The 14,333-nt window shown below is 39.7% G+C and overlaps 2 protein-coding genes across 2 annotated transcripts in view; one reads left to right on the top strand and one right to left on the bottom strand.

The window, feature by feature from the left end:
- Nucleotides 1–9,178, bottom strand: part of LOC110057599 (beta-alanine-activating enzyme-like) — a 10,716-nt gene extending 1,538 nt beyond the window's left edge. Inside the window, exons 1-5 of the mRNA XM_020764191.2 lie at nt 8,397–9,178; nt 7,748–7,940; nt 5,678–6,086; nt 1,400–3,076; nt 1–528 (exon numbers count right to left, since the gene is read on the bottom strand). The exon at nt 1–528 is cut by the window's left edge and continues 1,538 nt beyond it. Coding sequence (XP_020619850.1) covers nt 1–528; nt 1,400–3,076; nt 5,678–6,086; nt 7,748–7,940; nt 8,397–8,989 — 3,400 coding nt within the window. The 5' untranslated portion in view covers nt 8,990–9,178. The remainder of the gene's footprint in view (nt 529–1,399; nt 3,077–5,677; nt 6,087–7,747; nt 7,941–8,396) is intronic.
- Nucleotides 9,179–9,242: 64 nt separating this feature from the next.
- On the top strand, nt 9,243–12,799 carry LOC110057600 (signal peptidase complex subunit 3-like). The gene is made up of 5 exons (XM_089273026.1): nt 9,243–9,444; nt 9,529–9,606; nt 10,530–10,602; nt 10,765–10,880; nt 11,250–12,799. Exons 1-5 carry the CDS (start codon nt 9,302–9,304, stop codon nt 11,389–11,391), a joined length of 552 nt encoding a protein of 183 aa, XP_089129152.1. The 5' UTR covers nt 9,243–9,301; the 3' UTR covers nt 11,392–12,799.
- Nucleotides 12,800–14,333: the final 1,534 nt, after the last annotated feature.

The following is a 14,333-nucleotide window of genomic DNA, read 5'->3' as shown; positions in this document are numbered from 1 at the left end:
AGCCAAACACTAGATGTCCTAAATAATCGGAGCTCGTTGAGTCACGTTCTGTGCCAACATAAGTAGGCGTGCTGAACACCGAGTCACGGGTCTGAAACTGCCATAACAATAGACCTTGAAAATCAAAACAATAAACAGAACCGTCGACGCACGCGCAAACAATACCAGTGGGTGTCAATAACGGTGACGCAAACACTGGTTTGGGACACTGCTGACTCCAAAGAATCGTGTGTTCAGCGGGGTCAACAGCAAGAAGCCGGCCGGTCAACGTAGCAGTGAATACCAAATATGGCTCTTCACTTATGAATGGAGAACTGAAGCATGATCCACCACCACAGTGTATTGCGCAGACGCACTGCTTGTTTGTGACGTCAAGGGCGTATAAATGATGATCATGTGACCCGACCCAGGCCACTCCTGTCTGTGGATCGACGCACGGAGAGCTTTTCACTGCTCCACCGGTTTGGAATGTCCAAAGTGTTTCTCCAGTGAAACGGTTAAATACGTACAGTTTACCATCATAACATCCTAGATCAAGAAACAAGAAAAGAGATGATGAAGTCACAAAATTTTCCTTAAGTCGCACAAGTTAGTACAGAGCCACCTTTTTGAGGGAGATTTTTTTTCAATAAATCTAAAGTGTAAAACAATCTCTAATCTATTCACAACCTTACTATTTTTTCGCAAGCGAAAGCAAAATACATATATAGAACAAGATGGATTAAATGACCGAGAATGCAAGGGAGAGGGTGTGGGTAATCAGATTTTCCCTCCCATTTTGCAGTCGCTCTCGCGCGCTCGCATAACAACAACATTGGATGTAAACAAACTAAAAGAGGAAACATGCAGCCGGAACCGGCCATCCTCTAACTCGCGAGGCACACGCGCGCTCCACTTTAAACAAACGACGACGACGACGGCAACGAGAACGTCACCCAGCAAAAGGTTCAATGAGCATAACAATGGTTGTGCACGTGCGTTATAAATCTTTGTACATTTCTTAGCTGTCCTCTACAACACAACAACGTGAAATGACCAAGTTCTGCGTTGTCCGAGTAGCGCGAACGACGACAGCTAATTTTTCGTACTTCAATTTGGCGTTGAACGCTGTTATTGCATGTTAAGCCCGAGCACACATCGTTAAGACCATCGGCGTACTGAAAAGACCTAGACAGTTATGAACTTCGCTGGTAAAATACAAATTATTTTTTCACTTAGCGTTGTCCTCTGCGTCGCCGTCGTCTTTGCTTAAGCTCCCTAATGGCGCTCTGCCTACCCGACACAGTTTGAGACAAAATGTAATACAGTCTACACTTAACAGTGTTAGTGTATTTTACGCCTTACTTCGTAGACAATCGAGCAAGTTATGAAGGGTTCAAGTAAGCCAAGAATACCTCACCTACTATGACATATCGGCCACATATCGAGAGAGCGGCAGAGGATTCTATTCTGTCCCCGACCCTACTCTCCCACAGGACTTTACCGTCACTGAGTCTGATGCACATAAACACGTGACCGTGGGAGCCAATGAAAACTTCACCCTCAGATGTCCTTTGTGAAAATACCACAAGGGGTGAGGCATCGATACACTTGTACAAACAAGTTCGCCACTGACGGGAGATAGAAACTTTGAATTCTTCACCGAAATCATCAACGGTTCCCATTTCTTGGCTGACAACACAAGTCCCGGGAGATTTACCATCCTCAAGTGGAGCGGGGGACTGGTGAAGGATCTTTTCTTTCAGTGTTGACGCCTCCTTCTCGCTGGACGACTGGACGCTAGTTTGAACAGTCACATGACTAGTCGTGTTAAGACTGGAATACTTACAAAACGAACAAACAGTCCACTGGTTTGCTCTACGCACAGAACAGAAACAATTTTTCACCTCAGATAAACAGAACAAATCATGTTCGTTTGAATCATTATTTTCTTTGAGGTTTGAGTCTTTGATGACAGTCCTGGCTGCCTTGTTATCTTTCAAAGATACGCCATCAGCCAGAGAAAAGGATTTCCTTTTAGCTGGAAGAATTGGACTTTGTAGCGAGGAAACGGTGTCAGAATTCCAATCCAATGGCATCTCTTTATTTCCATCCCCTGTCCCTATCTCCCGAGTATTCACTTCACTAGCTCCATCCACGTGACTTTCACGTGCTGAAGTCGTGTCTCTCAATTGTTTAGTGCTGTCGCGCGGGTCAGCAGTTGCAGCAAAACTATCACGGCTACTATCTGCATCCAAGGGTCCCTGAGGTGTCGCCGTAGAGTCCAGACTTTCTCGTTTGTCGGTTTCAGTGAGTTTACCATCAACGTAGTTACAAAGGGCGTTAAACGATTTGCTAAGAATAACGTCCAACAATTCTGAGAAGTCTGCTGGTGTTTTCTTCTGTTCGGATACAAATGATTCAATTAAATCCACCAATCTCATAGCTTCAAGAGACGACCCACCACAAGCAATAAACATATCATCTTCCTTTACACTCTTTGTGTTTCCTTCACGAAAATTTCCACGCTGTTTTTCCGTAATTTCAGAACTGCTAGAAGTGAATGTTTTCTGTGCATTTTCCGCTTCTCTTACTTCTATGACTTCATTCCAAGCGCATTCCAGAAATTCTGTTGTAGACTTCAGGTCCCCGAGCATTGATGTCTTCTCAACACCAGCCAATAAGGCGCCTCTGTCAATCTTCCCATGTGCTGTCATTGGTAGATGAGAAACCACGTGGACATAATCTGGCCGAGCCTCGACTGGTAACAAGTTCCGTAAGTTGTATTTCAAAGACGCTAGTTTTTCACTATCATACGACGACGATTTTTCAGCAACAAATAAATGAAGTGTGGAATGATTACGTTTATCAGCTTCCTCTAAAACAAGCCAACATGAACTTACGAGGAGCTGTTCCATAATCTGACGTTCAATACAATGCAGATTTATTCGCTTGCCCATTCGCTTGATCTGCCGGTCTCTGCGCCCACAGAACCAGATACTGTGGCCCTTCACGTACGCCCAGTCCCCTGTTGCACGCATCGTTCCCGTGGCGAGAGATGTTTCGTTACCAAGGAGACAAACGCGATCTGATCCACCTGTAAAATAGAGTAACACAAATTCTTTTGGCCAGATATTGGTAGGCTTCTTGTAGACTCATTAAACTATGCTTACTTTCATGGGGAATTATCTAATACACAAAAGCAAGCTGTAATAACATTAATCGAGAAAAAGGATAAAGACAGGAGATTGATCAAAAATTGGAGACCAATATCCCTCCTAAACGTAGACGTGAAAATTGGGTCAAAAGCTATCGCAAAAAGACTTGAAAAGGTATTGCCAGATATCATTCATTATGATCAAAATGCCTTCGTTAAGGGACGGACTATATTTGATGCAACCCGAACAATAAGTGATGTGATGGCTTTTACGCATACTAAAGACTACAAAGGTATTATGACTGCTATAGATTTTGAGAATGCCTTTGACTCCCTAAATTGGGATTTTCTATCAAAATCACTGGAATCTTTTGGTTTTGGAGTGTCTTTCAGGACACGGATTAAAACGTTCTACAACAACTTATCGAGTTCTGTGACAAATAATGGCTTTTCAACCCCTTCTTTTAACCTCGAAAGGGGTGTCCGCCAAGGCGATCCACTTTCGCCTTTCCTTTTTATCATAGTGCTTGAACTGCTTGCTATCTCTGTGCGAAATAACAATCAAACAAGAGTCGAATGCTGACTTCGGAGCGAACACGATCTGGTTGGGGGCGAACTCGATCAAGTTGAGTCGATTTGGGGGCGAACCCGTCATGGGGCGAAACCGGCAGCTACCTCAAAGATGAATCAACGGAGACAAACTATACTAGTAATATTTTGTATATTAAGTGAAACCGTTGCTTTGCCAAGGTTTTCACAAAACTTAACATTTCAAGAGTCATTTGAAACTGCCGCACAGATAAACGAAGAACTAAAAAGAATGGAATTCGATGGTGCATTTTGCAAAAAATTCAAACTTCCAATCGATAGATTTTCTTCATTTTTTCGCTCGACGTAGAAAATCGGTAGGGAAAATGATCCATCAAAAGAAAAATAGGGGTCACCGAACGTCCAATATCGTTAAATCCAGGCAAAGCTGTAGCAATGGCCATTATTGTTCATTTTATTAAGGCTGGTTTTCACTAGAACATAAGCACAAGCACAAGCATAAACATAAGCACAAGTGAAAACAGCCACGACATAAACATAAGCATAAGCAGAAACATAAGAAGAACGAACCCACTTATTTGTCTCGTGCAGTTTTCACTAGTGACGTGCTCGACATAAGCATAAGCATAAGCACGAGAAAAACGAACAGTTCCGTTTTTCTTGTGCTTATGCTTATGCTTATGTCGAGCGCGTCACTAGTGAAAACTGCACGAGACAAATAAGTGGGTTCGTTCTTCTTATGTTTCTGCTTATGCTTATGTTTATGTCGTGGCTGTTTTCACTTGTGCTTATGCTCAAGCCAACGGGGACAAGACACAAGCAATGATTCTTGGGAATTCAACATACAATTACGATTTGGAGTTTGATGGCACCTTAATCGATATCAAAGAACATTTAAAGATCCTTGGAGTATGTCTGGACAATAAGTTATCTTTCAAAGAACACACAAATGTAATGCTGAAAAGAGTATACGCTAAGATTGCCGCACTTCGTCGCCTCAAGCGCTTAGTACCCATAGATACTTTATTACTTTTATACAGGAGCTTTATAATACCGCATTTTGAGTATTGTAATTCTTTACTGATTGGTATAGGTAAAACGCTCAACAAAAAAGTGGAAGACGCTAACTACTACGGTCTACGAACAGTAATGAACACGGGGAAAACTTCTAATTATGAGTCATTACTCAAACTGCTGGGCATGAGAACGCTAGAACATAGACGTATTGAACAATCTCTGATAATATTTTTTAAGTGTTTTAAAGAAAACGGCCCACGTTATATCACCAACTTATTCAAGCCCCGGGTCACGCCATACAATCTTAGAAGCAGCGGGCTAAACGTAGAACAACGCCCTTACAATAGTAGATTCTTCCACGGCTCGTATTCTTATATCATCTCTAGAATTTGGAATCAGTTACCGCCGGCAACAAAAAATGCAGCAAACGTTCCAGCTTTTATCAATCATCTTAATACAACAAACTTTGGTGGCTGCCAATGTAGTTCTTGTCTTAAATGATTCCTTTATAGACATGTTGTATTTTTATCGTTTTTTAATATTGTATTTTTAATGCATATTTTTTAAGATATTAATAGTATGATAATTTTGTATTTTTTAATATATAGTTTTTAAATCTTTTTTTTAACATGTATGTCAAACACTTTTATCATGAGCCCCTGGCTCGGGAGACTTGGGCAACCACTCCCCGTGTTCTTGACGTAAAATAAATTACCTTACCTTACCTTACCTTACCTTACCTTAGTGAAAACCAGCCTTTACATGTACTTAGCGCGCGCGCTCATGCATGACGTGGCGCGTGAATTTGTAAGCGCAGTAAGGATGCGTAGAAACAATTAGCGCAAACGTCTTTAACTGCCTCTGTTTGATAATTCCTGAAAACCAGATACTGCAGATCCTCAGGCGTTTATTTCGTATTTTACATTAGCCTTGTACATACTTTGGATTGAGTTTTTCAGCTTAATACTAACTCACCTATATAGATTTGTCCCATGCCTTCTTGAACAACTTTGCCATTGTCATCTCGCACCTCGATTACCGTGTCTAACAATGGAAAGCCAAGAGGTACATCATTGACTTCATCAATAATGCAATCCTCCACATCTTTACCTTTAAATGTCACATCACCATGACAAGCACCAGAACTGTCCCCCACCAATTCATCAGCAGAAATACGATGATATGAAGCCCAGCAAGAGACCTCGGTGATTCCATAAAGATTGTAAATCAAAGAATTGCTTTGGGGAGGTCTCCACTGCCTGAGGGTGGAGAGGGTGGGGCAAGATTCACCACCAAAGGCTAGCACTCTGAGCGATGAATCTTTATTGAGAACTTTAGTTCTGATCAGGTCTTGGCCTATGTGATACATCAGAGATGGAGTGGGCTGTTAGGAAAAAAGAAACAAACATCTGAAAGGATAGCATACCTGTTAATTACTAGTAGTGATCAGAGATTATGAGAGTGCATTCCACGTCCTCACTTTAAGATACATACCTTAAATAAATGATTTCACTAACTGACTTTCAACCTTGGTCTATTGCTAAAATCAACATTTTCAGCAGCAATCGAGGTTTTACAGTCAGACATGCATAGTGTCAAAGTCCATGCTAGTGAAGAGGTCATGATTTGTTGATACGTTGCATGACGCCGCCAGTTTCTGTAGACTCACAAGTTTCATAGAATATTTAAATTACGTACATTATTCTGAGCTGGAAGCACAAATTTAAACTAGCATTTGCAATTGCGTGCTCATTTATCGTAAACAAACTCTGTGCAACTATTTGGAGTATTTCCCCTGATGAATAAAGTAGACTTTTGGATTTTGCCTTCAGAGTACTTTTCCACCGATTCCAAACAATAAAATTTCAGCTGGATAAAGACTGAGCTATCTGCCGCGACTAGAACTAATAAACAAATGCAATCAAAATGTAGCTGTTCCCACGGTTAACATCCCAAAGCCAAGTTGTGTTAATAGATTAATTCCCTCAAATTTCGATAAATGCTACCGTTGAAGTGTTTAAATTCACCAAAATCTAACGCTGAGCGCATATAATAGCGAAGCATACGGTGACTGAATGGAAAGAATTCAAAGATCCAGTGGAAAGAAGACCTCACATGGCCTACCCACTTACTAACATGTTCGCCACATGTCTTATCAAATGTCTTAACATTAAATGGTACCAGTTTACTGGCCGTGACATGCCCCTGCAAAAATCAATCGGGATGGCCATTTTGGTGTCCTTACAGGAATGTGGATTTTTGTGTATATAACCATGTAAAGGGAAACCACCTCTAGAAAGCCACAGGTCAAAATTATGTTTGCGTTCTTTGAACGCAATAAGCTCAAACAGATAGGGTGGGAAGAATGGAGTTAACAGGTTGGTGGAGTCAAACTGGGGCCCAAATTAAGTCCATGTCTGTCCTCAACACCCAAATCACATTAAAAAATAACATATCCTTACCCTTGTGTACAGTTTAACAAACTGACATCAGGTTTTCACCCTGTCATTGATCATGATATAACAGTGTCAAAGTAGATGTGAATCCCCAAGCTACTTTGACAGTGTTTTGATGAAATTCACTGTCCATAACAGGACAGACGCATGAAAAACTGACATCAATTTGTTTCTTACAATAACAAAAGGGAAACAAAATTATAAATTCATGTGTCTGTCCACTTAACAAAGAAAATTAACCAAAGAGCATGTAAGAATTTCTGCAGTTAATGTAAAATAGTTAATGAAGGTTATTGAAGATTGCTAGACTCCCTCCTCTCGTTCTCCCTTGCTTGAAATCATGAGGGGTTGGGGTATACTGCTGACCACTCAGTGATGACCCAAGGCATTTGAGATGGGCTTGGACTTGAAACAGAAAAGAGAATTACTCACTCAGGTAGAATTGGATGAAAAACTTCTTGGCCCACACATAACTTACATTAATTTTTGCATCCTAACAAGTTACAAGAAAAAAGGGCCTTGATAACATAATAGACATATCCTGGAAACAAAACTGCTTAGCTAATTGCCATATAAATTCCAAACTTACTTGCAAAATAGTAACTCTTTCCTGATCAAAAAGAATATGACAGAGCTTAGAAGGCATGACTTTAACACTGTCAGGTACAAGGACAATCCTGGCTCCTGCTGCAAATGCTACGAACATTTGTACAATGAAGGGATCAAATGTGTAGGGGGACGCAAGAAACACCACATCATCCGATGTTATCTGGAATAAATCCCTGTTGAGCAGTGTAAGAGCTGAGTGAGAAGTACAGTGTCACTCTCTAGTTCAGGAAAGAGGAGAACTTAACCAAAAGGCAAAACAATATTTTGGGAAAATGTATTGTGATTGGCACAGTGATCTAATGGTTAGAGCTCCCCCAATGTGTACCTCCCCCCCCCGTCCCATATCAACCTCGTCCATATTACACATAATTATAGTATGTGAGCAGCCCAGAGTTCCCTGTCACCTCCATACAGGTGGCATGCAGAAGTGCAAACCTCCAAAGAGCAGAGAGTAGGAAGAGCAATGAGTAGAGAGCAGCAAGGTGCACCACCCCATGAAATTTGATCCCTATATGAGGTTTTGACACCTTTCCTAATCTTGAACATCTGTTTCGCAGGGATAGCCATAACTAAGTATGCATGACATTTGTTCTTTCACACAATAAATAATCAATTCAGACTTACATTACCTTAAATCAGTTATGTTTGGCACTATGCATTTGTGCGGTACTTTCACAGCTTTGGCTTCTCCTGTCGTCCCTGATGTTTGCATGATATATGCAAGATTCAGAGGCTCTTTATTCTCTGTATCTCCCTTCAATTCAAAGACCTTTCTTGCAAGTATAAAGCCATTGGCATCAAGATTTTGATTTGTAATAAGCTCAACTCTGGATTTCCTTGGAAAGTTTGTTTTCCACTGCGATGAAATGTTTTGAAATGACTCAAGCAGATCTTTATCCACAAGCACGAGACTGACGTTAAGTTTTAGCAAAAACTTGGAGATCACGTCTTGAGGCCAATTCAAATCTACTGGTGCAAAGCAACTTCCGCACCTCAGTACTCCAAGAATGCAGGCCACCAAACCAATTGACTGTCTGGAATAAATCGCTATTTCCTTCTGTCCTTCGCATAAAATGCCTAAACAATCCGCCACTTTGGAAGCACGGGCGTCAAGTTCCCGATAAGTTGTGTGCTCTTTGGCTATTCCAGAGTTACATGTGGCAGCAACGTTGTTGGGATAACGTCGAGAAGTCTCCTCAAACATGGAATGGAGGGTCATCATTGAAATTTTTGCGGGCAGTATCACTCACAAATCTTCATCAGTACCGACTGCCGTCGTCTTTTAACACCACACAAATGTTCTTCAAGAGATGAATCATTATTTCAAAGATTTAAATTCTGTTTTTGCCACGAAATATTTGCAGGCCGTACTTCACCTTTTCGTCCGCCATGCTGGAGCCCGCATAATCGGGACAGCTGTCCACCGTAAAAATGCAAGCTCATGAGCATTTTATAGAATCGTAATCCACTGTCCAATGAAATGTTTACAACTCCACATTTGAATTTAGACCAAAGGAAAGTCTCCTAGCGCGAAATGAACACATTTCTTTCCCGTTTGAACACAATTTTTGCGTTTACTTTGACAGTACTCGCTGCCCTAACATTCCTATGTTTTCTATCGACGCTTTTTAAAACTCATCAAGCACCTCTTCGTCTTCAAACAAAGAAAGTTTTGGTGTGAGTATACCTCTCCGGCGTTGTCTTCCAAAATTTGAGAATTTCTTTTTCTAACACGTGCGTCCTTCAACATCTTCTTGTTAGGAAAAATGTTCAAGATTTTAGCGTCTCCAAGGACAAGAATGATTTGGGATTCATCACTTTCGATCTTGAGGGAGATATCCTTTTGTTGCTGTTCTTTTAGTTACGAAACTTACCCCCCTCCCCTCAGTCATTCTCTTGTTGTTAACTTTTCTAAATGCTTTGAACAAATAAATTTACTTCTTAGGAAAGTAAGATTAATTCAAACTATTTTATTTAGTTAGATCTTTATTTTTTCAGTTATCTGTTGGCAAGATTGAGTTTGATTTTCTCTTTGTACCATGGATTGTTTTGAAACATTTGTTATATGCCATTATGGGGATCAAGTCTGTATAAATATGTGAGTTCAGTGCACATAAGGGGTATTGGCCATTTCTCCGCGACATGGGGACAAATTATTTAAGGGAACATTTTGCAGGCACAAGACAGATAAATGCCTTGATGCCTTGGGAATGCTAATATTTTAATTTGGTTGTATACTATTACATGAACAGTTCACTTTAGGAGATTAAAACATGTTTAGGGGAGGCGCGGTGGCCTCATGGTTAGTGCGCTCGTCTCCGGATTGAGCGGTCCGGGTTCGAGCCCTGGCCGGGGACATTGTGTTGTGTTCTTGGGCAAGACACTTTACTCTCACAGTGCCTCTCTCCACCCAGGTGTATAAATGGGTACCGGCGAACTTAATGCTGGGGGTAACCCTGCGATGGACTAGCATCCCATCCAGGGGGGAGTAGAAATACTCCTAGTTGCTTCATGCTACAGAAACCGGGATAAGCTCCGGCCTGATGGGCCACTTGGCTCGCATGCAGACTTTACTTTTTTTTTACTCAAATTTTTAAGGGTGCTATCATGGGCATGACCTTGAACATCACTGCAAAAGACATTTTTATTAACGCAAAAACATATAAATAATAATATTACTATATTCATTTTGTCTGGAGGCCTGTCTGTTCATATCAAATTTTATGTAGAGACCAATGCTTGCCTTAATGTACAGCAGATATGAAAGGAATTTTTAACTGGAATGTTAAGCAACTATTTTTGTATCTAACAGCTGAATACTCAACAAAGAACAATGTAAGACTGTCCCTTTATTCCAGTGTTTATTTTACATGTTCTCTAAGTTAAATGACTGAATGATACTGAATATGTATCATGTATGATATGTATGATGTGCTGGATTGCTAGTAGATTTACCCTTATTTTCATTTGACTTTCCATGTTAATTCTCCTGCACAGAAAGTTAACCAGGTAGTAATCTGGGACAAAATCATCCTACGAGGGGACAATGCACTACTCAACTACCATGGCATGAATACCAAGTACTACTTCTTTGATGATGGGCTTGGACTCAAGTATGTAGGAACGTCATTGTTATTTTAACACTGAAAGTATAAATAGTTCAGCTCACTTGTCCTCTTCGCTCTTGTGAGTGGAGCATAAGACTACACAGCATCAACTTTCATCCATCATGGTCTATAACAAGTTCCCAGCAGGAGAAAATGCATGAGACCAGCTGAGCGACCAGCTGATGCAAGCTTTTTAGCCAGTTATAATTATCGATTGTACTTAAAAAGAAAAACCAAAACCACTCTTGTTTACTTTCAACCCTTCATAAAAAGACATTGAAAGACTCTGAATATGATTTTAATTTGTTCTGTACATAGGATTTCCTTGAAACTACATGCAATCTGAATGAAGTATTTTCTTTTTCTCTTTTCCAGAGGTAACAAAAATGTCAGCCTCTATTTATCATGGAATGTAATTCCCAATGCTGGCATCCTTCCACTGATAACCCAAGAGAACAAGTTCTATTTTGACTTCCCTGATGATTATACTGTTAACAGAGCTGGTTTTGATCATTAAAAAACTATTTAATATGTTTTACAGTGAAAGTATCATGAGTATAGAAGTCCATATTGTGTGCAAAATAAACTTTTCATAGTTTCTGAAGCATAATGTGTAGTTCCAGAAAATATCCATACCTCCCCCACAGAAGGGATTTTTTTCTAAGACCCCCACCCCTCTACATGCCTTCAAATATTTTGGTCTCACAGGACCCCCACCCCCCAGGAAATTCCAATCCCTTCTGTAGGGGGAGTATGTATATTTTCTGGAACTGTACACTGTAGAATGGCAAAGAATTTTAAAGCTGGTAACAACAGAAAGTAAAATTTTGAAATACTCAAACTGAAAGATTTTGAAGCTGGTAACTCAGTAAGGACATTCTGTAATGACACTCTGTTTAGAGCTGTGTTTTGCCCACAAGGGCAGTGGAATTTTCATTGGGGTGACTCATTTAAAAAAAAAAAATTATTAACTAAATTTTCAAAATTGCTTTTTGCTTCTTGCAATTTGTTTCCTTGACTAGTCAAAGAGCCAACAATCAGGTGTAATTTCTCCACACAGTATACTTCAGATTTCTCTCCTCTGACAGAGTCATTCAAGGAAAACAATATCTACAGTAAATGTCATGCAAAAAGCAACTAGTAATTTGTAATACAAAGCTCTTCTGAGTGGCAATGATGTGTTTCAGCTTCATGTCAAAGCCATTTCCAAGATATCAATCGAAAATACTACACAGATTGTATTTTGTTTCATAGATTGTACTTCTTGTTTTTTTTTTTATGGACAGATGTTTTAGGTAAAGAGCGTGTATGTATTAGGACATATAGCAAGTGACTGTGTTTGCATTACATGAGGAGATATTTATAACTGGCAGTATTTCACCATGAAAAATTATGGACTTTCTTAGTTTCTCAGTGGACTGTAGAAGGCTCATTACACAAAAAAATCACAAGCTCGTTCACATTGTTTTTTTCTCTCTTCCCCTTTTTTACATTCCCTGTATCTAAAAAAATACTTTCTTGACATATTTCACAAGAGATATATGAATCATAATCAGAGACACAACATGCCATCTATCATGGTACACCAATGCTTTATAGGTTCAAGACTGATACACCCCAGCTGAAATACAGTAATTGCATTGCGTTTTCTCAGGTAACACAGTCCAAAATAGAGCAATTAATGGTGGTGTATCAGAGCATTCTTTTCAAGATAATTTTTCTCTTCTGGGGGACAGACTGTGAACCCCATTTTGAAACACTTACCTCAGAATTTGATCGTTGTTATATTTTATCACTGATCATTGTAGTGAAAGGTTTAGCAACAGTGCACTGTTACCTGTTCTTTGTTAACATTAAATTAAGTTACCGTTTAGACGTTTACAGATATGTTTGTAAACTGCAAGCAATAAAACACTTGTTGAGTATTCAAGAGTGCAATATAAATCTATGCTTCACCTCCATTGTTTAATGGTGTTTTGCAAATTTTTTATTGATAATCAAAATGTAAAATTATTTCAATAATCTTACAACTGGGATATTTAAATTTCAGTTAAGTTGTGTCTTCACAACAGTTTCTCAGACTGGAAAATCTAGCTTCAGACAACAGTTTGCCAAAAGCGGTTCTTCCTTGGAAAAGGGAAAATCTTAAATGTCAGTAACTATAAAATTTTACAGCTTCCTGTTTGACAACTTGCTTCACACACACTGGCTTGTTAGTTAAAAAAGTGTTAATATTGTCAACTGTGGTTGTCAACAGCTAACTTCCTGCTCTCCGACCCTAACTGCTAAATGACAAAACGTTTTCAATAATTAAAATACCAACATCTGAAATATCTTGTATCGCTTATAAAATATATAAGACCAGAAGAAGGCTGTAAAGTATTATTGACCAAATTAGAAAACATTTCCATAGTTTCCAAAGTTTGTACACAGTAGTAGTAAATGTCTTGCTTTTTAAAAGACGCACCGAGGCTTTGACCAAAAGATGAAAATTGCTTTTAATGATGAAATCATTTGCAAATAACACCAAAACGGCTAAGTTATGTTTGACGTCATGAAAGGTTTTCTTGATTGTCCTTTTTGTGAACTAGAGAACCAAGATTTTCCTTTCTTGGGGGGGGGGGTAAATTTTTGGGTTTTAAGTCCTTTTTCAACCGTTAAAAGGGCTTGATAGACCGTATGAAAACGTACATTACGTATGCTTGGTAATGCAAACAGTTCAGCGTTGCTTTATCTACATTGGTCCAATGGAACACTTACAAAGGTGGTTGGTCTTGATTTTCAGAGACGCAGAGTCACGCTTTTTTAAAAGATCTCGTTTCAGGAACTTGCGTTACACAAAATGCACGGACACGCACGCAAAAAAACACTTTCACGAGCCGAAAAACACGAACACATGACACAATGGTTTATGTAAACAAAAGTTTCCATTGGTTTTGTATAACTGCGTTACACGATTGGCTTAAACAATTCGCAACCATCTTTTCATCCAATCAGAAATAAAACCAAAACCAATCGTGACTCGCTCGCATACGTTTTCCCGCGCTTTTCGACAGCTATGTGTACTTACGTCATTTTACTTGGCTTTACAGATCGTTTTCACGTGACGTCATCACTTTCTAAAATCCAAAACGAAAGAGCCACCAAAGTTTTTGTCCTCATCAGGTACAAGAGGCGGTATATTTATATCTGTTTACAGTTTTACAGCTCAATAGCAGGGGTGACGAATGGTAAAATCCGAGACTTGCCGAGAGGCCGAGACCGTGGTTTAAAAATTCGAGACCGAGACTTAAACGATATCGGAAAATCCGAGCCCGAGACCCTAATTATGCAAAACTCCGAGTCCGAGACGCGAGATTCAATCAGTAACTTGTAGTTTATATGAACTACCAAAATAGCAGTCACAGATAAACGCTAACTATTTAGTTATGCATTAACATTTCGGCCTATCACGACCCG

The sequence above is a fragment of the Orbicella faveolata genome, unplaced genomic scaffold (assembly GCF_042242905.1).
Source record: "Orbicella faveolata isolate gen_17 unplaced genomic scaffold, um_ofav_v1 contig_35, whole genome shotgun sequence".
Classification (NCBI taxonomy): domain Eukaryota; kingdom Metazoa; phylum Cnidaria; class Anthozoa; order Scleractinia; family Merulinidae; genus Orbicella; species Orbicella faveolata.
Note: the sequence above shows the minus strand (reverse complement) of the source record. Positions and strands in the feature narration are given on the sequence as shown.

Bases quoted from the DNA above. Each gene is read 5' to 3' on its own strand.
- LOC110057600 (XM_089273026.1), top strand. From the start codon at position 9,302: ATGAACACATTTCTTTCCCGTTTGAACACAATTTTTGCGTTTACTTTG. The intron at 9,445-9,528 runs GTGAGTATACCT...TCTTCTTGTTAG, and splicing joins CAAACAAAGAAAGTTTTGGT to GAAAAATGTTCAAGATTTTA. The intron at 9,607-10,529 runs CCTTTTGTTGCT...TACAGCAGATAT, and splicing joins TTCGATCTTGAGGGAGATAT to GAAAGGAATTTTTAACTGGA.